Source organism: Heteronotia binoei, chromosome 10, assembly GCF_032191835.1.
Source record: "Heteronotia binoei isolate CCM8104 ecotype False Entrance Well chromosome 10, APGP_CSIRO_Hbin_v1, whole genome shotgun sequence".
NCBI lineage: Eukaryota > Metazoa > Chordata > Lepidosauria > Squamata > Gekkonidae > Heteronotia > Heteronotia binoei.
Window position 1 is genome coordinate 83,531,099 of NC_083232.1, and position 25,115 is coordinate 83,556,213.

Here is a 25,115-nt window from a genome sequence, read left to right on the forward strand (position 1 = left end):
CCAGTGCTCAAGTTTAATATGTAGTAAGCCCTAGGGGGGCCCTGACCTAGACAGACTCGGCCAGCCAGATCTTAGAAGCTAAGGAGGGTTAGCCTGGGTTAGTGTTTGGATGGGAGTCATGACAACAGAGGCAGGGTCGTGACACAGGTCATTTCTGCCTACAGTTTAGAACACAAATGTGGAAGTATGCTGGCAAGACTGTCTCCTTTTGACTATGCAGGAAGTTGTAACGTCATTTCATCAGATCTTTCTTAAAAATAAACTGACATGCACATCACACATTTACATTGGTTTACAATGACGAAAAACAACAAAAATAAAATAAAGAGAGCCATACAAACATTACAAATAATAAAAAAAGGAAGCGTGGGTGTAACAATACTGATTTAAAACTGAAACGGAAGACAGTTTCTCCCTAGAACACTTTAGGGTTTTTTTTAAAGAGTCCGTATTCCATAAAAGGAATATACTTGAAACACATCCCATTTTGGTGAGATGAGACTGCTAAAGTACTTAAAACAACTAAAAAAAATGAGTTCCTTTTAAAAATCTTTCATTTCCTAATTTGTTTATGTCTATTGCATAACAGCAAGAAACTTGCTTTCTTCTGCAAGTGAGGTCAACAAAGAATTCATGTCCCCAATAGCCATGTTGGTTGTGCTGATGGGCATTGCTGGGAATGTAAGAGACGCTCGGGGAGTAGTGAGGCGAGAGGAATTGCGGGAGAGGTTTTGGATGATGCTGGGACTGAGGGCTTCTGAAATTAAGCTGGCGTGGTCACCATCATCTATGATAGCGTCGAAATCAATCTGCACACCCTCAAGGCTGCTGGCATCGATGCTGTCGACAGTGCTGGTTACCTGGTTGGCCCCTGGGGAAAGCAGCTCTGACGAATTTGCACTACCAGTCTCCTGCAGCATGCAGTTGGTTTCTGAGAGGGGGAAAGCACCTGTTTTCAAAGCTTGCTGGCTAAACCCTGTGGTTTGGTCATACAACTGACCAGAGTAATTCTGCATGTTAGAGCAGAACTGTTGTGGCTGACCTTGAAATTCCACCTTGATGCCATTGACCCTGTGTGGCTGGTTGGCATCTTTAGTGTGTCCTTGTTGCCGCACCAGGTTATTCCTTAACGTGTTCTGCCGTCTGCCACCACAGTAGCTTGCGCAGGGCGGGTATCCTTTGGTAGTCCCCATACTCACTGATTGGACTCCAAAGTTGTGGGAGAGCGGCATACAACTCTGTGGGCCTTGGTAGAGATTAGCTTGCATGGGGGCTGTAACTGGCTCTAGCATTATTTTATTGGAATGGTTTACTTCTTGGTAGTGATTGACATCATCTGCTGGTGGATTATGAAGGTACTCCTGGACAGCCACGTTTCTACTCTGCATCCTGCTGATTGCATTGGCTGATTGCTCATCTGCTACCACTGGGTAGCCAAAATTTTGCTGGCTCCCATTTGCTGGCATGTAATTGTTTCTCAGTTTTTGCCCTTGAATCATCATGTCACATGTGTTTTCTACCGGTTGTCGGCCAGTGCTTTCACCATATAGCTGTGCCTTGGCTGATGGCACGTGGTAAGAATGGCTGGCATCGCCGTTCACAGTCACGTTCTGCTGTAAACTGCAAAAGCCACTGTTATCTAGAAGATGGTGGTAGCCGTTCTGTTGGAACATACTGTTTCTCTCCAGTCCATAATGCTGCTGTTGGACTACCAGGTTGTTGTACAGGCCCAAGTTTTGATTTTGCTGGAGCATGGAACGCTGCCCACATTTTAATTTCGATGGTGACAAGTCAGAACTTCCTGAGCTTACTTCATTCCACTGAATCGGTAGATCATTTTTACTGGTCTCAGAGTTGTTTGGTTGAGGGGACTGGTCAAAGCTGTTGCTGTTAGGCATCACTGAACCATGCTGTCCTTTGTTGTTGTCTAACCCTCCGTTCGGCAATTGGTTGTACAAACCCTGATTCTGAGAGTTCAAATACTGGACCACGTCATCTGGTAGGAGGTCCTCGTCGTTCAGACCACCATCTGCTTCCATGGTAGCAGTCTCCATGGCCACATTCTCAGTGATACTTGGAGGACAAGGAGAACAAAAGTTGCGGGGAAAGACCCCATCGGAGCGGGTGTAGTTCTGAAAGATGAAGTTACGCTTTTCCATGGATGGAGGCAAAGCAGGAGGGTTAAAGCTGTTGAGGCTGTTGAACCGCTGGACTCTGGGGAAAGACAGGTTATCGGAGACTGGTCTCACGGGATCACTCGCTCTCCTTGTGCTGTTATTGCCCAGCATATCTTGAGGCAGCAAGTGTCTCCTGCTGTAACCATTTCCCCCACCATCACTGCATCTTCGAGGAGAATTCACAGGGGGCAGTGGTGACACTCCAGACTCCCTGCAGTCGCCCAGTAGTGCCATTCTTGTTTTCAGGCTCATCCTGTCCATATTAGGCAATGGTGTTGGCGGGGGTCCACCAGTAGCTGCTGCATATTTTGCTTTCAGCCTGTATTGCTGGGCTGGTGTGAGGCTGAGAAGACCCGGCAAACCATCACACTGGCTGACTTCGCTGGATCGCCTAGAAGCATCGGTCGAAATCGGGTCATAGGAGTCGGTGACGCTGACATTCTGGAGCCTCCCCTCGCCCTGCGAAGCATCGCTGGACCTCCGACTGGAGAAACAAGGTGAAATCCCAGAGGACCTACGACTGCTCATGTAGGCTGAACTAATCGTGCTGGTATTGCTGTCCCTTCTGTTCAGCATGTTTAGCACAGTAATATCCATATTTGTGAGTTCATTTTTGTTGGGCAGAATAGTCATGTTTCCTCCTACATTGCAGCTGCTGCTTGATTGAGTACCTGGAAAGAAATGTTTTAAAAAGTAAATACACCAAAATTAAAAAGCAATCAGGAGATGCGTGGAAGGCTCTGGTGGGATGGGTTGTGTCAAAAGCATTTCAGGAAAACATTCTAAAATGTCTCAGATTTTGTATAGTAGAGTGGATAGGAGGGCCAACAGCATTCTTCGGTTCAAGAATGATACTGTAAGGGGAATGCCAAAGTATTGCCTGGGAGCCAGATACTGGGTCCAGAGTAATTACAAAGTGAAGCATGCTTTGTCTGTAGCGCTCTGCACTTGCAATCCCCGTCTGTCAATGCATGAAGAGGCAAAAGTGGGCACGAGAACACGGGCCCTGCCACTTGCCTAGCTGAATCACCAGCTTTGTGGCATGGAGCCTTCTGGCCACTAGCTTGACCCTGTTCTCAAACAGCTGGTAAACTGGCACCTGGGTTTTGTTACCTTCAGGCCACAAGTGGAAGCCCACATGACTGAATGCCCTCTTTTCTTTGCACACAGCAAATCATCATGCTAGACTAGAATTCTTCTCACTGATTTCTAGCTTTCTATGTGGTTCCCAAGAAGGGAATCTGTTCTATGGAGGAGCATCCCAACCAATCAGTCCTCACTGCAGTCTGAGGTGATGCTGTCCAGATGCTGGTTCAGTACCTCAGTGAGAAGCAGGCCCATGTCTGCCTAACTCCACTGCCCCATGAGGAACTCCACTGACTGAATCTATGAAATGATGCAATAATGTCTTTAAGCACAGCTTTAGTAAATTGCAATTTAAATCAAACCAGGTTTTGAGACACGGATGCCAAAGCAGCAGAATATGCCGCCATGGATATTATTATTCAGGACAATCTAAAAACAAACCCTAAATATATTTAACATGCAATTCAAAACAATTCTATTGCTTTGCTTTGTAAAATAAACAGTAATAAAAATTATATACTTTCATACAGTTCCCTTTATTGGACTGGGCTTATGCCAGATATAAGAAATACCACAAATATTTTCTGTGGATGGCTGCACCTGAATGGCTTCTAGAATATTATGCAATGAGGCCAGGAAGAAAACTGGGCAAAATCAAAATTCAGGGCTCGGCATGTTCAAGGCAATTTTCATTTGTAACTCTCTGTGTGATGATAATACATCCATATACATTTTGGACCAGAGATTTACCTTGTTTTCTCATGGCCAATATAAGAACATAAGAGAAGCCATGTTGGATCAGGCCAATGGCCCATCTAGTCCAACACTCTGTGTCACACAGTGGTCAAATATACACACACACACACACACACACACACACACACACACTGTGGCTAATAGCCACTGATGGACCACTGCTCCATATTTTTATCCAATTCCCTCTTGAAGCTGGCTATGCTTGTAGCCACCACCACCTCCTGTGGCAGTGAATTCCACATGTTAATCACCCTTTGGGTGAAGAAGTACTTCCTTTTATCTGTTTTAACTTGACTGCTCAGCAATTTCATCGAATGCCCACGAGTTCTTGTATTGTGAGAAAGGGAGAAAAGTACTTCTTTTTCTACTTTCTCCATCCCATGCATAATCTTGTAAACCTCTATCATGTCACCCCGCAGTCAACGTTTCTCCAAGCTAAAGAGCCCAAAGCGTTTCAACCTTTCTTCATAGGGAAAGTGTTCCAAATCTTTAATCATTCTAGTTGCCCTTTTCTGGACTTTTTCCAATGCTATAATATCCTTTTTGAGGTGCAGTGACCAGAATTGTACACAGTATTCCAAATGAGACCACACCATCAATTTATACAGGGGCATTATGATACCGGCTGATTTGTTTTCAAGTACCTTCCTAATAATTCCCAGCATGATGTTGGCCTTTTTTATTGCAATCGCACAGACTTGACATTTTCAGTGAGTTATCTACCATGACCCCAAGATCTCTCTCTTGGTCAGTCTCTGCCAGTTCACAACCCATCAACTTGTATTTGTAGCTGGGATTCTTGGCCCCAATGTGCATTACTTTGCACTTGGCCACATTGAACCACATCTGCCATGTTGATGCCCACTCACCCAGCCTCAACAGATCCCTTTGGAGTGCCTCACAATCCTCTTTGGTTCTCACCACCCTGAACAATTTAGTGTCATCTGCAAACTTGGCCACTTCACTGCTTACTCCCAACTCCAAATCATTAACAAACAAGTTAAAGAGCATGGGACCCAGTACTGAGCCCTGCAGCACCCCACTGCTTACCGTCCTCCACTGCGAAGACTGCCCATTTATACTCACTCTCTACTTCCTATTAATTAGCCAGTTTTTGATCCACAAGATCCACTCCGTGATTCTCGAGCTTACTAACAAGCCTTTGATGAGGAACTTTATCAAAAGCTTTCTGGAAGTCAAGGTAAGCAACATCTACTGGGTCCCCTTTGTCCACATGTTTGTTCACCCCCTCAAAGAACTGTAACTGGTTAGTAAGGCAAGATCTTCCCTTACAGAACCCATGCTGAGTCTTCCTCAATAACTTGTGTTCATCAATTGCCTACTCATTCTGTCCTTGATAATGGTTTCTGCCAACTTTTCCGGTATTGAAGTCAGACTGACTGGCCTGTAATTTCCCGGATCTCCTCTGGAACCCTTTTTAAAGATGGGGGTGAACATATGAAGCTGCCTTATACTGAATCAGACTCTTGGTCCATCAAAGTCAGTATTGTCTACTCAGACTGGCAGTGGCTCTCCAGGGTCTCAAGCTGAGGTTTTTCACACCTCTTTGCCTGGACTGTTTTTTGGAGATGCCGGGGATTGAACCTGAGACCTTTTGCTTACCAAGCAGATGCTCTACCACTGAGCCACCGTCCCTCCCTAGGACGGTGCTCCCTTGCTACCTTCCAGTCCTCAGGAATGGAGACAGATTTCAATGAAAGATTACCTACATATTTTGTCATTTTTGTAATTCTACTCTAGCATTTCCCCTTACATGTTGCTGTTTTGGGTGCAGGAAATTTTTAAGGCAAATTTATTTCATGCTGATGTTTATCTGACTATCTACAGACTCTGTTGAGTTGGCCTTAACTTTTTTGCCTTGGGGTTCACGCAGTGGGAAAGTGGAAGTCTGCAATGTGAGGGGAGAATTACTGGAAATTGCTGATCCAAGAACAGGTGATTTGGGGGAGTTCAGTCTGGGGTTTTGGTACATGATTCTGCTTGATTGTATCACTCAGCCCAGTCAGCACTAATTGACCAACTTAGCCAGGGAGGAGCTTAATAATACTCCATGATTTGGTGTCAAGTTTGAAGGACTTTTTGGGAAATCCAATTCAACTAAACTTCTCTAAAATCTTAAAAAATCAGAAACCCCAGTGCTGAGCACAGAAATACTACATGGGAATCCACAAAGACTTGCAGAGGAAGTGAAATATCGCATCCTGTCCACATCTGTCCTCACTTCTTCCCCTCTACTTCTGTCTCTCTAGCCTCTCTCCTTGCCATATGTCCTTTTCCTCCATCCTTCCCAATGCATCCAGTTGGCCATCTGGCCAATGTTTCCTCCCTCCAACCAGATCTTCATTCTTAAAGTATCTTTGCACAGCCCCAAGATGTAAAACCCCTGCCCACCCGCAGCCATGATGCCTATACATGCAGTGTTAACACCCTACCCTGATTTTTTTTTAGTTTATATATTTTTGTGGCAACCATTTACAGAAAGATTAAACCCAAGCCTTAACTGCTAATTACATATATGAATGTATCATCACTATCACATAAATTAATGATTAATGTAGCATGATCTCACCATTTCCTATGAGAGGTGGCAATGTTGGGGCTTTGGAAGGTGGCATGGGGTTCAGTCTTGGAAGCACTCCATTGATTTGTTTCAACCTTTCTAGCTTGACTTGCTCCATCCATTTGGTCTCTGTCATATTCCTCCTGGCTTGTAAGCCAAGTGCTGTGGTTGCTGTGGAAATGGTAGAGTCCATGATAGGGGTTTCATCTATGACACTGAGGTCTCCTACACTACCTCTACTGGTCAGATTAAGCTCGATCCCATTGTTGGAATAGTTGCTGATGGGGGACTGTTCGCTGCTGCATGTAGACTGACCACCAGGGCTTGGCTGAGATGTCTGTTCAAAGGAGAAAAATATTTAAGGAAAAAATGATTAGGAATTGAACGGAGCTTGAATTCGAGAAATAAGAATAGTGACTGAACAAATGAATGCAGTGCTTGCAACATATCTGAGGACTAATCTCCATTCTCTATTGAGAAAAGATACGTATCCAGCTCATGGTCCATGTAGCCTAGTACCAACAGACATGACTTTTATTGGCACAGTAAAAAAAAGAAAAAAGAAAAAGAAAACTTGGAATAACATTTGATATATAAGACTAAGGTGATATACAAAAATTAAATACATGATTAAAATAAGAACATCAATTTTATAACAGAGCATAAATTTTATGTAGCCTAGTATACAGATGCCAGGAAAAGATGCTACAGAGGGAGTATAGAGTAACACAAAGTATGAATAACACATTCGCAATCATATTTTCTGAAATCTTTTTTTTTCTTTTTTGTGGTTTCTCTGTAAGAGCACTGATCATCTTGCACAAAATTGACTGGTATTTTAAATAGGGCAGTTGTAGACAAACAAAATACACTGAATGCATGAAGCTGTCTTATTCAGAGTCCAGCCTTTGGGCCTGTCACATCAAATGCAGCCTGAAAATGAGGGGAGGTTCAAAAACTGTTTTCATCAAACATGGAAATGGGCTGTTCAAATGAGGGGAAAATCTCACTAGGCGTGTTCCAGACCTTGGACATGCTCAAGGTAGCTCTTTGAACCCTGCCCAGTATGTTCATTAGACTTGAACAGTACAAATATACATTCTGTCTGACGAGAAGTAGCCAGCTGCTACTATTGTATTTCAATGTTCCATCTTATACAATCACCATCAACAGATCAAGCTAGCAGACCACTATCTAGTAGCTCTAAGTCTTGTCTGTCAGTGAGTACAGCTATAATATTTTAATAATATTTAATGATGTTTTAAGATTTTACTGTGAAAATTTACTTTTATGTGTTCTGTGTGTTTTAACTGCTGTTAGCCGCCCTGAGCCTGATGGGGGAGGGCGGGATATAAATACAATAAAATAAAATAAAATAAAAATGTTATGCTCATTATGCTGTCAGAAAGAGTCCACCAGCAGGGAACCTTAGTAGAATACATACGCTGGTTAGTAGCTAAAATGTTGTTATTCATTTGCAACAGTCTCCTTGAAGGCTTGCCCTCCACTGTGTCTGTCAATGGAAGCCACTTTTCCTATGAAATCTGATGAGATTCCCACTCCGTGATGCTTTTGCACTCGCTACAGCTAAACAGATTTCCCCCCAAGGAACAATTTGGAGAGATGTGTTATAAGCTTTATTTTCTTGCTGTGATAATCTGGTTTCTGTAACAATCACCTCCAACCAACTGTTTCGTGTAATCAATCCAGCCTCACCCTAAAGTAATCTTAGAGAGATAAGCAGACATAAGAGTTTTAGAAGACGTTCCCAAATTAAGGACGTATCATCCAGATATTATCAGAATAGCTTTATTAAGGCCAGAGCTCTGTGCAATCTTCACTTAAAAAATTAAATCTAAATAGGCCTACTTGAGCCATTAAAAGTTTCCAACAACCTGGATGATAAAATCAGGCTCAAGGCATGCATGCATCAGGTAGAAAAGTGTCCCTCCTACCACCTGGAGATGCCAGGAACTGAACTGAGGACTTCCTGTGTACAAGGTAAATGTCCTGTTACTGACCTACGTACAAAACAAATTGCTGGCCTTACACTAAACCAATGGTCATGCAAGGTCTGTATTGTCCACTCTGACTGACAGTGGGGCTCCAGGGTCACAGGGAGGAGTGGGTCTCCAAGGTCTCACATCACCTCCAACCTGATAATTTGAACTAGAGATGCTGGGGATTGAACCTGGCATCTTCTGCATGCAAAGCAGAGGCTCTGCCATTGCCCCACCCCTGCATTTCCTCCCCCAACAGCATGGTATCAGAGAACACATGCATTTCTCAATCTTCCTGTCACAGATTAAATATACCCCCTGGCCACCTGCACTGTACCACAAAGGCTCAGGAGCACATGAGCGGCTTTCTTCTTAGCCACAAAATTCTGCACATAAGATTGTGGTGCTAGCTTGCTGAACTTCAGGGTTAAGTGATCAGGAAGTTATAAATCAAACCCCAGAGCTTAACACTGTCACACTGTGGAGGTGGGACAACTTTCCTAAGCATTTACTCTGTTCCCCTTGCGATTCCTCAGAGGCCCTCAACTAAGTTTTACTATTTTGCATAATGGGGGTTGGCAATGAGCTGTGCTAGCAAATTAAGCCCATTTGCTAGTCACCAGAAATTTTGTTCCACTTCCCCTCTGGCTTTTGAGATTTCAGCAGGTAATGCCCACACACTTTCAACCACATCTTCAGACCTGTAAGGGCTCATGCAGGAAAGGACTCTCTTTTAAAAATCAAAAAATCAGGACATTGAATTATGTGCTCCATTCCACAATCGGCACTGCTTTCCTTGCTCCTGTAGAATTGCAGCATACAAACTATATGTGACACTTTAAGGCATGCAAAATTATTCTGCTCAGAAGAACAGGCTCCTGAATATACTCTGACAATTTACTTGTTCAGGTTCTGAATTGCCTTTCCACTTTCGATCTGTATGACCACTCTTATCCTAGGCTAGTTAACTAGAAATTTTAAAGAAATCAGGATTGTTTCAAATGACCTCAGAAAGGTTTCCAGTGCAAGTAAGTACAGTCAGAATTGGTGGCAACAAAACAAGGGGGGGGGGGGCTGCCACACAATTAGCATTGTGCTATGAGCATCAGACTGTAACCCTCACTTAAATATGCCATGGCAATATTTAAATTGGTCAGTTCATATAAGTTTAGCCTTGTTAGGACAGCTGCATACATTGCCTGCTGCAGTTTCGTACTAGCCAAACAAAGGAAATCGAGTCAGAAGTCTGTTCTTGAAACTTATAACTTATGCATGACACTGACGTTCATTCACAAAACAGAGTGATCACAGACGTGCATGTGAATGAATACACATTTATGCAGAATTAGACTCCGATCTAGTTGCATCACGTGCCATCTGGTGTAAAATGCCTCATCTCATTACAGTCACAAATGCATTTGATGAATATTTAACTACTAAGAACACCCCACAACAGCAAGCAGTTCCCCCCCCCCCCCGAAAAAAAAAACCCAATGAAAAAACCATGGAGAAGTTAAAATCCCCTCACCTTATTACCCACTGTCCTTAGGAAGTTAGAACAAGTCATTAAAGAGCATTAAATAGAAGAAACATCAGATTAGTACAAAAATAACAAAAAATGAAATGCCAGAAAGTGGCAATCAGAACACACTTCATTGAACATAACCAGGCTTACTTCTGAATCAGCATGAAATGGATTATATTATAAATCACCCAACAAAGAGAAACAAATTACATTTAATATGATTTACATCGAGAACTAATGTTGCATTGTGTGAGATTTAGTAATATATACTAATTCTGTTTTCTACATGGTTCCTAAACGCTTTCGCTCACACATTTTTAAAGCCATTCAGATCAAACCTTTTGACTGAGTGCAGCCTGACCAGGCAATATTTCACACACACCTGAAAATTACACACCGGGCAACTTTAGGTATTTTATTTCCAGAAGACCCCGCTCCTCTAAGTCATATGTTAATTAATTTTAGACTGGTAGGATCAACTCAAGATGCAAATCACAGGAGAATTCAGCCCAACCAGTCTGTGATGGTGACTTCTATTAACAATTATACTATATTAGGCCCAAAAGAGAGTTCTTTATCATTCATGTGTTTACGCTCTGAAGAAAGCCAACTACAGTGCTAGAGCTGCAGTAATTCATAACAGATTCTTGAACGTTACAGGGGAGGAATAATAAAAGCTTAAGATGTTGCATACCATTGGCTTTTCTGACTTGACGGCTTTAACCTGGAGGCATTCTTCACGCTTTGAGGTAGTGTTGCTGAGGTCTTTTTGCTCACCCATTGCACCCTGAGTCTGGTGGCCTGGTGACCGGGATTGAGAATGGCTGCCTTGGTCTCTGGGGGGCGGATGTCTGGGGTGGATGTCCCCACGCTGCTTCTTGGTAACATGCGCCTCGGGACCATGCACAGTCTTCACATGCTTTCGGAGAGAACTGGGGTCTGTGTAGCGCTTGGTGCACCCTGGGATCTTGCAAACGTAGGGTTTCTGTAAATGGAAGGAAATGTTAATGCTAGTTTTTGGTTCTTCCCCAAAACACTGTTACATTGCTGGGAGATGGATCAACTGACTTGTGATTTGAAATCAGTTTCCTGAGGTTTCGTTGCCATTGGCCTCTAAATTGGTTATACAGAAAAATGAAATAGCAAAAACGTGACTTTGAGATGTGAAGGTCTAGGGCAGTGTTTCCCAACCTTTTTGACATAATGGTACCCTTGACCTCGCTCTTCATATCCAACGGTACCCTTGAGGAAAAAACCTATTTTTTAAAAAAATGATTTTACTTTCTAGTTACATGAGAGACATAATAGTTTATTGCTGTTAACTTTCTGTTTATTCATTAATTAATCATGTGAAAATGAATGAAATTTAAACTAATTAAATTAAGACAGAATAGTCAGTAGCATGTAGGAAAAACCAGGTTAACAGTGCAATCCTAAATGGAGTTTCATCTTTCTAAATTTATTGATGTCAGTGGGTTTAGGTTGTGACTCGGCTTAACACAGTATAGTTAGCCCCTGATTGGGTGCACTACAACTTTGTAGCCATTCACCAAAGAGTGGCTACTCCAAAATAAACCTAATTAGGAAAATATGTCTAAATACTCTGTGCTATTCTTTCAGATCATTAGAAGTAAACGGAAGCAGAGGAGGTCACCTGCCTGGGAGAGTTGTGTTACAACTTAGTGTTACTCGTGGGAGGATCTCTCTCCACACCCGTGAGGGAGAAGAAGAAGATATTGGATTTATATCCCGCCCTCCACTCCTAAGAGTCTCAGAGTGGCTCACAATCTCCTTTACCTTCCTCCCCCACAACAGACACCCTGTGAGGTGGGTGGGGCTGGAGAGGGCTCTCACAGTAGCTGCCCTTTCAAGGACAACCTCTGCCAGAGCTATGGCGGACCCAAGGCCATTCCAGCAGGTGCAAGTGGAGGAGTGGGGAATCAAACCCGGTTCTCCCAGATAAGAGTCCGCACACTTAACCACTACACCAAACTGGAGAGGGTCCATTTTGCACCAGTTCGGTACCCCCCCCCATTTTTGGTGCCTTAGAGAAGAGGGGCAGAGCTTTTCCCTTTGCCCATGAGGCCGCCCGCACAGAGCCTGCTGTCTGCCTCATCTCCCCATTCCCTTGACCCCACTTATCTCCCAGTAGTCCCAGCTCTGTGTGCTTGCCTTGCCTCATTGCCTCCCACTCCCTCTGTGCAAGTGGAATCACACTCAGCAGCCTCAAGAGACCCATGGCATGGCATGTTGCTGAACTGCTGCTTACCAGTCTGCTGTCAACTCAATACTAGGGCAGGTGGCGGTGCCCAGCTGTCAGCCTGAGGGACAGAGGAGGAGGAAAGCAGCCGGGTAATCTGCCTGGTGGCATGGTGAAAAAGGGACAGAGGCCTCGGGCATTGGCACCAGTACCAGCAGGTGACACGTGCTGCTCTGCTCGTTGCCTGCTGATCGTCACAGCACATGCAAAGAGGAGGATGCTGAGGCAGTAGGGCCAGGTAGTGCCTCCTTGCATGTGCATGTAACGGAGCTGCCAGCCTCGTGTGTGTGCGTTTTTTGAGTCACCCTGCGTCTGGCTGGCCTGGTCAAAAGGAGGAGGTGGTGGAGGGGGTTTGGCTGGCATGGTACATCTACATCTCATTGTACCCCTAGGAAGTGTTTGCAGTGCCCCAGGGTACCACAGAACCCAATTGGGAATCACTGGTCTAGGGGGAAACAGTTTAAACCCTGTCCCCCCCCCCCCTTTCCTAATAGAAAACTTGAAATTCACACCCTTCTATTAAATATTTTCTCTTTTTGAGTCAGTTAAATGCTCTTCAAATAAAAGTGTTACTCCCCCAAAATATGTAATATAGAGATTCCTATGAAAGAATCTACAGCATTTTAGAATAATATACTACAGATGGATAGAACATATTACCAAAGCCATGTTTACTGTTTGTTTAAATGTGACTAATTCGAAGAGATCACTGTTTTCAAAGTTATAACATTTCACTTGATACCCAAATTTGCTGCTAGTCTTATTGTGATGCTATGGGTACGTAGTGTAGCAGCCAAGTCTGCAGATGATACAAAATTATTCAGGATGGTGAAACCAAGGCTGACTGTGCAGAGCTCCAAGAGAACCTCAACAACGTTGGAGAGTGGGTGACAATGTGACAAATGAAATTCAGAGTTGTTAAATGTAAGGTGGTGCACACAGGGACCAAAAAAATCCAACTTCAAGTTAATGGGATCTGAACTTGCTGAGACCAAGAGAGAAAAAGATCTTGGGGTCATAGTGGATAATTCAGTACAAGTGTCAGTGCAGACAAACTCTACATTAGAGATTAATAGGAAAGGGATTGAGAATAAAATAGCCAATGTTGAAATGCCCCGGTATAGATCTATATGGTGTGGCCTCATTTGGAATACTGTGTATTGGTCACTGGATCTCAAAAAGGACGCTGCAGAGCTGGGAAAAGTACAGAGGAAGGCAACAAGGATGATTAGGGGGTTTCCCTATGAGGAAAGAATGAAGAGTCTGGGACTTTTCAGTTTAAAAAAGAGACAACTAAGGGGGGGACATCATATAAATTTAAGAAATTATGCATGGACTGGAGAGAGTTGATGAAATTTTTCTCCCTCTCTCAAAATACTAGAACTTGAGGGCATCCAATGGAGCTGATGGGCAGTCGGTTCATAACAGACAAAAAAAAATTACTACTTTATGAAGAGTGATTAAAATGTGAAATTTACTGCCAGAGGATGTTTAAACAACTTTAAAAGGGGATTAGATTCAGTTAGATAAGTCTCTCAGTGGCTACTAGCCATGGTGACTGAGGGGAACCTCCACATTCAGAGGCACTAATCCTTTGAATCCCAGAGCTAGAAGGCAACATCAGGGGGAAGGCCTTGGCCTCTATGCCATTTTGTTGGCTGTCCAGAGGAACTGGTTGGCCACTGTGTAAGACAGGATGTTGGACTAGATGGAGTACTGGTCTGATCCAGCAGGGCTCTTCTTATGTTAAGACTGATTTTGTCCAAATTATACACTATTATAACTATAAAAGCCCCCGTTTTCAATTTTTATTTCCCCCCCACCTCTTAGATGATGAAAACTGCTATACGCAATGCATAGCGTACAGCAGTTGGCAGTTCTCCTTCTCAAGTTCTGAGTCTCGTCACTAGTTTGCTTGTAGAAAATGAAGGCACTAAGAGTGCTAACCTAAGCAGAGTTACATCCTTCCAACTGCAGTGAAGTCAGTGAACTCAGAAGGGCATGCTGAGGATGCACTGTTATACTTCTGAATCCCCTAAGTATGCCAAATAGTACAATTTTATATGCTGAGCTATAAATTATGCATATTATGCTGTAAAAAGAAATAAGGTTTGATAAGAAATAAAGTATTGCATGTTCCTCAGTCTACTTCCAAATTTACTGCTTTTTCCCAAAAACATAACCAAAAGGTTACATCTTTAAATCTAGCCACAGTAAATCCATTTTAAAAGTCTCCTAGTCCTGTGGTTCTTCTGCCAGAAATGTCTCCAAGGGAAAAACAGATTATATGGGTGTCCCTCCCACTACTTTCAGGAGGGTGGGTGGGTTAAACCTAGAGCAGAGAATCTTCCCAGATGTTTCTTTTCTGTGAGATCCAGAGAATAGAAAGGGGAGAATGATGGTGTGGGAAGTCCTATAGCTGGATGTCACAAAGAAAGGTCTAGAACAACTGCATGCGATGCATAATCTGAATATGTGAAAGTTTTGGGAAAGAGAAATCAGGCCTTTAACAATTTCCTCATGGTTAACCACTGCTTCAAATTTCTCATACTACATGGTTAACCACTGCTTCAAATTTCTCATACTACATGGTTAACCACTGCTTCAAATTTCTCATACTTTAGTAAAGAAAATCATTCTGATTTTCTTTACTAAAAAAGTAAATTCACTAATTATATCAGTGGCCCATAAACAGATACTCTGAAAGAATTCCCATCTTTGTTTACCATGTCACTGATGAGCCAGCATATATCCTTGGTTAACACCTGACTCATAGCCTTGGTACTGCCCTTATTATATAACTCTTCCCCCTCCCTTTTGCACAAGAAGTGTTCCACCTTATGTGATGTTGTCCCAAGTTTAAAATTTATAATCATAATCAAAATGAGTTGTCACAGCAGATCAGAGGGGACCTGTGTTCTTGTTCCACTTGTTGGAATTAGCACTGAGTATTCTGGGTAGGAGCTCTGATGCAATAGAAGATAAATGGCGGGGGGGAACCTTACCAGCCAAGTTCTAAGAGCATGGCTGCAATCACACACAGAGAAAATTTTCCTTACAATATCTAATTTAGAGCTAGGAGGCTTTCACAATTGGGTCTATCCTGCCATCCCTGCATAGGGATGCTGATTTTTAAATTTTATTTTTAGGGGATTTCTAACTGCTTCAGCTGCAGCAAGATGGTGAGCCACTGTCTATGATTCAGCAGCTGTAAGAGTGAGCTGTGATCCCAGACATGCTTACTCGGAAAGAAGTTCAATAGACATCAAGGGGATTTCCTTCCAAGTTACTTTTAAAAAACACACACACAACCAGACTATGGGTGCCAATTTTTTGATAAAATAGCCAGGAGCCTTTTAAACCATATAAATATGCCATTAAAGTGATTGATTGCCTTCAGAAACATATATAAAAACATACTGGCTTCATTCTTGGGGTACGTATTTGACAATAAATTCTTTTGACAGCGTTATGTCTGTGAGCAGTTGGGGGATTTTTACAGCCCATGTGCTTCCTTACCTCATTGGAATGAGTTCTGTTTTGGTGCTTGGCCCGATCCGATGCATTAGAGAAGGCTTTGTTGCAGCCCTCATGTTCGCAGACATATGGTTTCTCTCCAGTGTGAGATCTCAAGTGGGTTTTCAAGTTTTCTAGCCTGGAATAGGCCTTTGTACAGCCTTCAAACTGCAGATAACATGAATGTTTGGATTATTCTTGACGCTTGGAAAATGAAAGGCAAGGCTAGAGTGGGGACAGACTAATGAAATAACACCTTATCGAGAAGCAGCAGTTTTCCAAGAGTAAGAGCACCAATGGAGATGTTCAGTTTCTGGTTTTGTTTGGCAGAAGAAAATGTTCATCATGATCACCATCACAACCACCACCACCATCATAAAAGGAGACTTACTGTAATGTATAAACTGAACTATGTAAAATAAAAGGCCAAACTATACCTATAGGGAGGAGGAGGAGACTGGATTTATAAACCACCCTTCACTCAGAGTCTCAGGGTGCCTTACAGTCTCCTTTCCCTTCCCCTCCCCCCTCAACAGACACCCTGTGAGGTAGGTGGAGCTGAGAGAGCTCTGAGAGAATTGCTCTTGAGAGAACTCATGACTGACCCAAGATCATACCAGCAGCTGCATGTGGAAGAGGAGTGGGGAACCAAACCCAGTTCTCCCAGATTAGAGTCCATGCTCCTAACCACTACACCAAACTGACTCTAAGGAACAGCTGTTTTGACACTGGTTTCTATTCTACCATCTTGCTCAGCCAAGTTTGAAGTTTGCCCTGAGAACTGTTCATCCAACAGAAGAGGAATGGCTTCTTGGGATGGAGGATGGCTTCAAACTTGGCCGAGTCGGATGAGAGGATACAATCCATTGTTGTGCAATGTGATTCCCGCCCCCACCTCCCCACCCCCGGATTGCTTTTGATCTGTCTTATGAACTTTCTAGATTTCTGTGGTATTCACAGCCACTAGATGTGGTGATGGTTACTATCCTAATTTCTTTAAAGAAAAATTGGATGAATTCATGGAGGATAACAATGCAGTTCTACGCAGAGCTACACGCTTTTAAATACACATCTCTGTTTAGGACTGCACAGTAAGTCTATCAATACTAGAAGTCATAATAGGCAACTGGAATCTGTACACAGATTCGGAGGACTTGTGCTTCTGGATGCCAGCGATTCAGCCATTCAGAAGCACAAACAGCAGGGGGGAGCTGTTGCCTTCATACCCTGCCTCGTTAAGTGATGTCAGACACTTGGCATCTCTTCTTATGCTTCTATGAAGTGAAGGCTGACTTGCACAAAGCACAGTTTTGAAATGCATTCTAATTTGAACCTGCAACCACGGAAAGGCTTTACGAGGGAAAATGCTCCCTTCTGCTGACTTTCTTGAACCTTTCTGTGCTCTTGTTCCAGGTGATAACCAGAACTGATCACACTATTTAAAAAAAATAGTTTAAAATTTCCCTCAATTTGGAGATTTCCCACTCAATTTGGGTGCCCTCTGGTCTGACTGAAATTTCTCTATCACAGATAATGAGTTGTGTCTGCTCAAGCTAAGCACCAACCCAGTGTAGTATCACAGATTAGGATACAACCCAGGATAGTATCATAGCAAACTTGCAAATATTACAGACAATTTCTCAGTAGATGAATGCCATTACTCCCACTACAGGCTCCATGAATTACTTCCCTCCACTGAGAAAATTAATTGTTCCTTCATAATAAACACACACGGCTTCAGAAGGTGGCTGAAGGCACTTTGTTGTGCCCAAACTGCTTAAGCAGAACTGGAAAAACCCAACTGAGCCCACCAGACTCTGAATGAAGGCTGCTTACTTACAGTGCATTTGTGTGGCTTTTCTCCTGTGTGCCTCCTCATGTGTACCACCAGCATGTACTGGGCTTTGAATGGCTTCTGCTCTCGAGAACAATCCAGCCATCGACATACAAACTCTTTCTTCTCCCCATGTATGTGGTCGTTGTTTATGTGCTGTAGGGATACAAACAAAATTCAAAGTTCAGTTGTGTTGCCCTTCAGTTATGTTTAAAACACCAGTAGTCTAATTGGGCCAATTCATCTTTTTTTTTTTTTCCATTGGCTTTCAGAAGAGGTCTTGGAAATATAAAAACACACTGGTACTTCTTTATGCTGCTGACTACTAGGCAACTATTCTCTAGAGCAAATCTGTTGTACTTGCTTATACAGGTATGCCCATATAAAGCATGAAGGCCAACTGGGTTTGCATAGGTAATTCATTACTCTAAATCGCTTTCTAAGAGATGAATAAATGTCTGCTTCTTACCTCTGCCATTCTATTGGCTGATTTGAGACATCTATATGGGTATTAATATAATAACTAGTAAAATGTCCATCATGCATGGCAGGGACTGCCAAGAGGGCTGGGTTCAGTGTCCCTTCTGGATTCCAGAAGGTCCTTGTTGGTAGAGGATGGATAAGGATAACCTCTTGCCCTCTACTACAACACTGCTCCCAAGGGCATCATTTGGCCATTCCCTTTGGGAGCAAATAACAGCCCAACATATGTCTCTGATGTACTGCCACCCTTTCTTTCCATTCCAAGGCCAAGTTCATTCCAATTGTTTCTTTTATAATGGCACTGTCAGAATGTGATGAAATATTGGAAACATCGACTGACAGTTGCCAGTTGCAGCCTTTTTACTGCTTATTTTTGTATTTCTTGACCAATTTGATTATTACTTTTTTCTGCTAATTCCTTAATGTTCTGAATGCAGCATTACATGCTATGGCACGAGTTCTCAGTTTTGCTTAAGCAATCCACATAAAATCTCTCTTGAGCAAGTGGTGTGAATTGTTTAGCTAGGTCAGTCCCACAGAATTCACTAAATAACAGAGATGATGTTTCCAAATAAAATTAAGATGCGGTTAACTGAGTGAATATAAAACATGACAATCACATCACCATGTAACGATTGCTGTTATCATACAACAAGCTATCATTTCATGGCACCTTCATATCCTGCAAATACTGAATGTGTCAATAAAACACATGATAGATAACATCTTGGGAGCAATTAATGTAAATTGCCTCTAAGATTATGCATTTGAAATGAAGCTGGAAGGACATTCAACGAGAAATAAAGAAAATGGGAGTGCACGGAAATATACAACTGTAATAATAAGCACTGACGTATACCTCTTTAGATACATTATCTTACAGTTCATATACATTATCTTACAGTCCTTACAACCAGGCCTCAGATTCAGTGAGAGCTCACAGGAGCATAGCTCCTGAACCTTTCTGAGAGTTCCACCTCCTCCTGAGAGTTCCACCTCCTTGTCCATTAGTATGTGCGGCTGCATAGCAATCCCTGGATGAGCTCCACCACCTATTTTTCTACAAAAAGGCCCCTGCTTACAACAATACCATAAGGCAAGCCAGCATTGTTATGCAAGTGTTGTAGATACCTGCCTTAGACCACTGAAAGACTATGACAAGAAACACAAGACTTGAATGTGGGACTGGCTTATTCATAGCTCATCCTCTCAATCACTGTGCTACATCAGATCGCAACAGCTCTCTGATATTTTAGTATTCTAGCAGTTCAAGGCTTTTATTTAGCTGGCTTAACATTAGTTCAGAAGCATTAAGCCAGAAACGTCTTGGGTCCAAGCACACCCCAGGAAAGCCTCGTTCCATGCATACCTCCTGGTGCTCTTACATCAATGTGGGAGGCCCCACTAACCACCTGTTCTTTTACAGAGTGGGTCTGAAAGACAGCAGGGTGGGGCCTGCTCAGTACTGGCACCAAAACTGTGAAAGTTCCCAAGCAGACCCCCTTACTGTTTGAAATCATATTTAAAAACCCCCAAAACCTAGCTTTTTTAGAAAGCTCAGCCTGATTGGCTTTGTTCTCAAGGTTGGCAGGGCCTTTTATCTGTGGGACTGGCTCTACCCGTATGTCCCTCAGGGCAACTCTTCTCATTGGACTGGGGAGCACTAGCAGGTCAGCAAGAACTGTTGGTCCCTGGGCTTTCTCTGTGCTGCGTGCAATGGGAGCTTCCTGAGAACTTGAGTGAGGCCCCGACCTTGCAGAGATTTTGGAGGTAAAGTGGAGCTTTTCCAACATGCTTTGGACAGCTCGTAAGCGGAGACAGTGGGTCTGTATCTTTTTACTTATATTTCTGTGAACTGAGATTTTGGTTGGTTTTATTGACAACAGCCATACTGAATTGGGGGAAAAGTGAGATATAACTATTTTTAATAAATAACTGGAATTTTTTGCCTGTATTTTATTGTTTTCCATTTTATTATGAGTTCCTCTGCATGGATTAGAAGGCTGGCATTTGGGACTGGTTTAATGTTTCATGAGCTGTGTGAAGGGCTGAGAACACAGCAGACGAACATTCTAAAAAAACGAATAAAATGTTTTACTACCACTATGCCACTAGGTGGTGCCCTACTTCAGGTTTCATCTGCAGGCCACAAACTGTTGGGTGGGAAGAGAAAGAGTACCCTAAATTACTCATAGAAGTCAGACTTACAGACAGTCAGTAGTTGGACCACAAAAAGATAGCCAACTAAATAAACTTGCCTGTGTTCACAATTATATGACATCCCTGTGGCAAACAGATGTACAATTCTTATAAAAGCTAACTTTAAAAAAAACTTTATTACCATTTGTTTTAAAGTTAACAACAGCACACACCGCATATGAAACAAACAGATGTGCTGGACTATGTACAGCATGTAATCTTTAAGAGTTTATGTTTCAAGTGCCTATCTCTGTAGTCCATTCATATTACATGGGCCTGCACTGAGAGTGTACAGATGGCCAGTATTTTGAAACTGAATCAGGACAACATGGAGAGGTTTATGTGCGCTCCTATTTCCTGAAAGGGAAAAAAGTGACTGCAGAAAACTCAATCTATTAAAGAACAACTGGGCACATCTTTTTGAATTATTGTGAATTTATTTTAAAAGAAAAGAAAAGAAACAGGCCTGGCCTCATTAGACGAGAAGAACAAATGGAAAATAAGCATGTATAAGTTTAGAACTAGCTCTGATGTGTAATTCCACAATCGTGGGGTTGGTTTCACTGCAAGAACATTCTTTTCCATTTGGTAACCCACACATTTTACTGATTATTCCTACACAGAAGTCTAAAGATCTGTCTTGCTTATTTCATAAAGCTAAGGCACAAGCCCCCAAATAAGGATTGTTTTGGGGAAAATGTTTTGAAGGCTGCCATCTTTCAGAGAACGGCCTTAAACTGGTGAAGGTGGAACACTATTGGCCTCTTCCCGAAACATCTTGTTTTCTTGAACATCGATCAGATTCAGTCAGAAAAACAGCTCTGTGTAATTCAGAAACCAGCATAGCATGTTGCGAACATGGATGCTAAGAAGCAGATTATTCCAGTCTCCCTGTAAACTATGTGGTGCGGTAACTATGCCCAAATGGCACATAAACAGGACTGTTTTAATACAAATTAATAGCCATTCCCTGTAAAACATGCACTGAAGGAGTGCCTGGTCCTTTATCACTCTTGCAGTGAGTAAAAAGGAGGCTGTTAAAGAATAAAGGATTTAAGAGCAATCAATCAGCATTAAATTACGTCCAGCATTTCCTCCAAACTGCAGTCTTCAAAACTACACTGAGGATCATAGCCTAAATACGAATGCTGTGCTGCGTGAGGCTCAGTTCTCATTATAAGAATTGTCATTTCATAAAGTGTGGAAAACTCAAATTTACACTCTTTCATGCATTCATTTATTGCACCTGTTAACAACTATTATTATCCCATAACTGTTGCTGATGGGAATGCGGCTGAGAGGAGAGGGAGCTTGACCCCATTGCTGAGGTAACTGTTCTCATGTTTCCCCATTTTGTGATGTGTGCCCCAAAGCATACCCATGGTGATGCAGTATACTGGAATGAAATGCATATTTGGAAACACATCTAAAGAATCTCTGAGGATAGATGTCTCCCCCCGGAATCACACTAATGCACAACAGAATGTGCATTTTAATGCACATGCTAAAGTGAGGGAGCATCATCCAGGTTGCCCCAGCAGCAAGGTCTTCCTCCTCCCCTCCCCAATACCTGCCCCCTTGTGAGCAGCTTGCACGCCCTTTCCCAAAGGGGCTCAGTCAGAAGTGCTATCATGTTGCTCGCTTTTTAAAAGAGGCTGAAACTAAGGATATTATCCAGGAAAAACCTGGTACACCTAAGTGCCCATCACACAAGCAAACAGGTTCTTGTTTTCTCCATAAAATCACATGCCACAGCATGGAGAAAATTTAGAATGGACCAACCATACAGAAGCCAATTATGGACATTTATGGGCTCAATGGCTTGAAAAGAAGCAACTAAAGTCACGGTAGTGACTGGCCACATAGATAGTTCACACCAGATTTTCTTATGTGAATGTAAATACAGTTGCATAAAGAACATAAACGGCATCTATGCAAGCTAGCCATAGGTCCAATTGGGATCCATCCATGGACCATCTGATATTTTTAAAAATTATGCCAAGAATACATTTAAGTCTTGACTGTATCACTACTGGATGCTATTCACATGAAATAGACAGTCTTCCCTTCTCTACAATAATCACCTGTCTTTCAGGTTTAGACTTCTTTATCCATGCTTATTTGTTACTACCTTTTATCAACGTTTGCCCCAAGATTCACCTTTCACAACTTTCTGTGAACTGATATATTCAGTCACATAGCACTCAAATACATGAATTAAGTTTAATGCCTTATATTTATATCCTAATTTGTAGCCAATATGGGATCCCAACGCAGTTTACAGCAACTAAAATCTATCACAAAGTTACGACATACCATGTTAAGGACAAGAGTGCATGCAGCTGGAGTGTTTGCAGCTTGTAGCTCTAGCTTGACGTCTATTCCTTGCATTTTGTGATGCTTCAACACAGATTGTTTGGCTAGTTTATTCCTTCTTTTTAATTAAGATCACTTGTGAAAACATAAAAATACAGGTCTACAAAGGAATGTATGGCCATTTCCCACCTCCCTCCATCTGCCCAACTTTCAAAAAGTTGCCACAACCCCCCCCCCCAAAAAAAAACAGTGCTTCTCTTAAATTAAATCACTTTTATAGGATTGTTTCTTGAGAAACTTCCAAAAAGGAGATAAACTGGCTAAACGACACAGGCAACGTGTGGGTATTAGGGGCTTCAAGTATTAAAACTCACATTATAATACATTCCTTCGTATATGTGCACCCAAACCCTCTGATGACTGAAGTTCAGAACCTATTCATGAAGAAGAGACAGAGGAGAAGGAGATTGGATTTATACTTTGCCTTTCATATGGAGTCTCAGCAGCTTACAATTGCCTTTCCCTTCCCCTCTCCACAACAGACATCCTGTGAGCTAGGTGGAGCTGAGAGAGCTGCTCTTGAGAGAACAGCTCGGAAAGAACTTGTGACTAACTCAGGGTCACACCAGCAGGTACATGTGGAAGAGTGGAGACTCAGATCTCCCAGACTAGAGTTCACACTCCTAACCACTACATCAAACTGGCTCTCAGTGTATGTATGTGAACTCAGACTCAGTGACACAAATGCACTACAGCCATGGACTGAGATCCTCAGGGCTTTTATGGTGTGCTCCTTCAAGGTACCAGGGCTCTTCCAAGCATGCTTCTCATGAACCATCTGACAGCTGTTCTTAGAGCTCCAAGAACGATGGAAATGGCTCTCAATGCAGCATGAGGAGAAGCTGGGATTAACACACACATACACATCTTCCACTTCTCAAAGTATAAGGTGGACTTCCCTAAAGAGGTAATAGGTGCTCTGGGATCCCAAGCCTGGAGCTGTATATGCCCTGAACACGCACAGAGATAAGAAATGTGAAGTGTTTGGCCTGTTCTCAAAACCAGAAGCTTTCCATGGTCAACACAGAAGTACCTCCTGCCTGCTGCGCTTCAATCTCCAGTTCAAGCCCTTACTCTGACACCCAAGCCCCATTCCATCCTTACCTTTGCTTCCAGCAATTGACCTAGAGACCCCAAGCTGGAGAACATGCATTGCTGTTATAGGACCCCGTGTATTTGTTCCACTGACAAAGGTGCATTCCTTTAGTGGTAGCAGCTTTCCCCTGAAGCATCCTTCACACCAGAGAAAAGCCCCTCCACAAGTGGAATGGATCAATAGGATCCAACCCATGAACTGCTGCTAGGGGAGATGGATTCAGAAGTGAATGGTAAAAATAATTTATACAAACAAAACAACAATAACAGCAGTCAACATTGTAGAGGTAAAGGAGGATGCTAATGACAATTACAAACCCTTTGCTGTATTTAAAAATATGCATATTTATGTCACACAGTAACGTTGAGTCTAATGTATGGAGATGTGTGAAAGGTTCCCTTGTTTTCAATTTACATTCATACCACAGCTATGTTGACTGAAGGGAACCTCCATATATTGAGGCAGCAAACCTCTGAGTATCAGTGCTGGGAGGAAACAACAAGGGAAAGCTTTGGCCTCTATCCAGTTTATTTCCCCTCCAGGGCAACTGGCTGGCCATTGTGTTAAACAGTATGCTGGCCTAGATGTACCACTGTCTGATCTAGCAGGATCTACTTAGAACAAAATTAGAATCCAATGGCACCTCAAAGACCAACAAAGTGTGAGCTTTCAAAATGCCCATGCATATAAGTGTACTAATGAAGTGTGCATGCACATAGAATCATAGAGTTGGAAGGAACCTCCAGGGTCATCTAGTCCAACCCCCTGCACAATGCAGGAAATTCACAAATACCTCCCCCTAAATTCACAGGATTCACATTGCTGTCAGATGGCCATCCAGCCTCTTTAAAAATCTCCAAGAAAGGCGCACACGAAAGCTCACACCCTAAATTAACCTTCGTTGGTCTTTGAAGTGTCACTATTCTATTGCTTCAGACCAGCATGGCTACCTACCTACTTATGTTTGCTATTCCTTATTTTAAAGATAACAGTAAGGACTTAACCCACAGAGCTCAATCTTCAAAATCATGATTTCTCAAATTTTACTGTAATCAATTTCCCCTGGTCAAGAAAGAAATAGTTGGCTATTATTTAATCTGTTTACCATATTAAAATCACACCTTTCCACCAAAGAGCTTAGGACACTGTTTATGATGTTTCCAAGGATTACTCATCTTATCTTCACTGTAAGTAGAGAAGGCAGAGGAAGAGAGAGACAGAACTTC

The 25,115-nt window shown here is 42.5% G+C and overlaps 1 protein-coding gene across 6 annotated transcripts in view; it reads right to left on the minus strand.

Annotated features, from left to right (window-relative positions):
* Positions 1-354: 354 nt before the first annotated feature.
* GLI3 (GLI family zinc finger 3) overlaps positions 355-25,115 on the minus strand; it is a 580,106-nt gene continuing 555,345 nt past the window's right edge. For all 6 annotated transcript variants that reach the window (XM_060247667.1, XM_060247672.1, XM_060247670.1 and 3 more), the window contains 5 exons: positions 17,742-17,891; positions 15,905-16,069; positions 10,820-11,110; positions 6,610-6,937; positions 355-2,848 (listed from right to left, as the gene is read on the minus strand). In XM_060247667.1, coding sequence (XP_060103650.1) covers positions 576-2,848; positions 6,610-6,937; positions 10,820-11,110; positions 15,905-16,069; positions 17,742-17,891 — 3,207 coding nt within the window. In that variant the 3' untranslated portion in view covers positions 355-575. The remainder of the gene's footprint in view (positions 2,849-6,609; positions 6,938-10,819; positions 11,111-15,904; positions 16,070-17,741; positions 17,892-25,115) is intronic.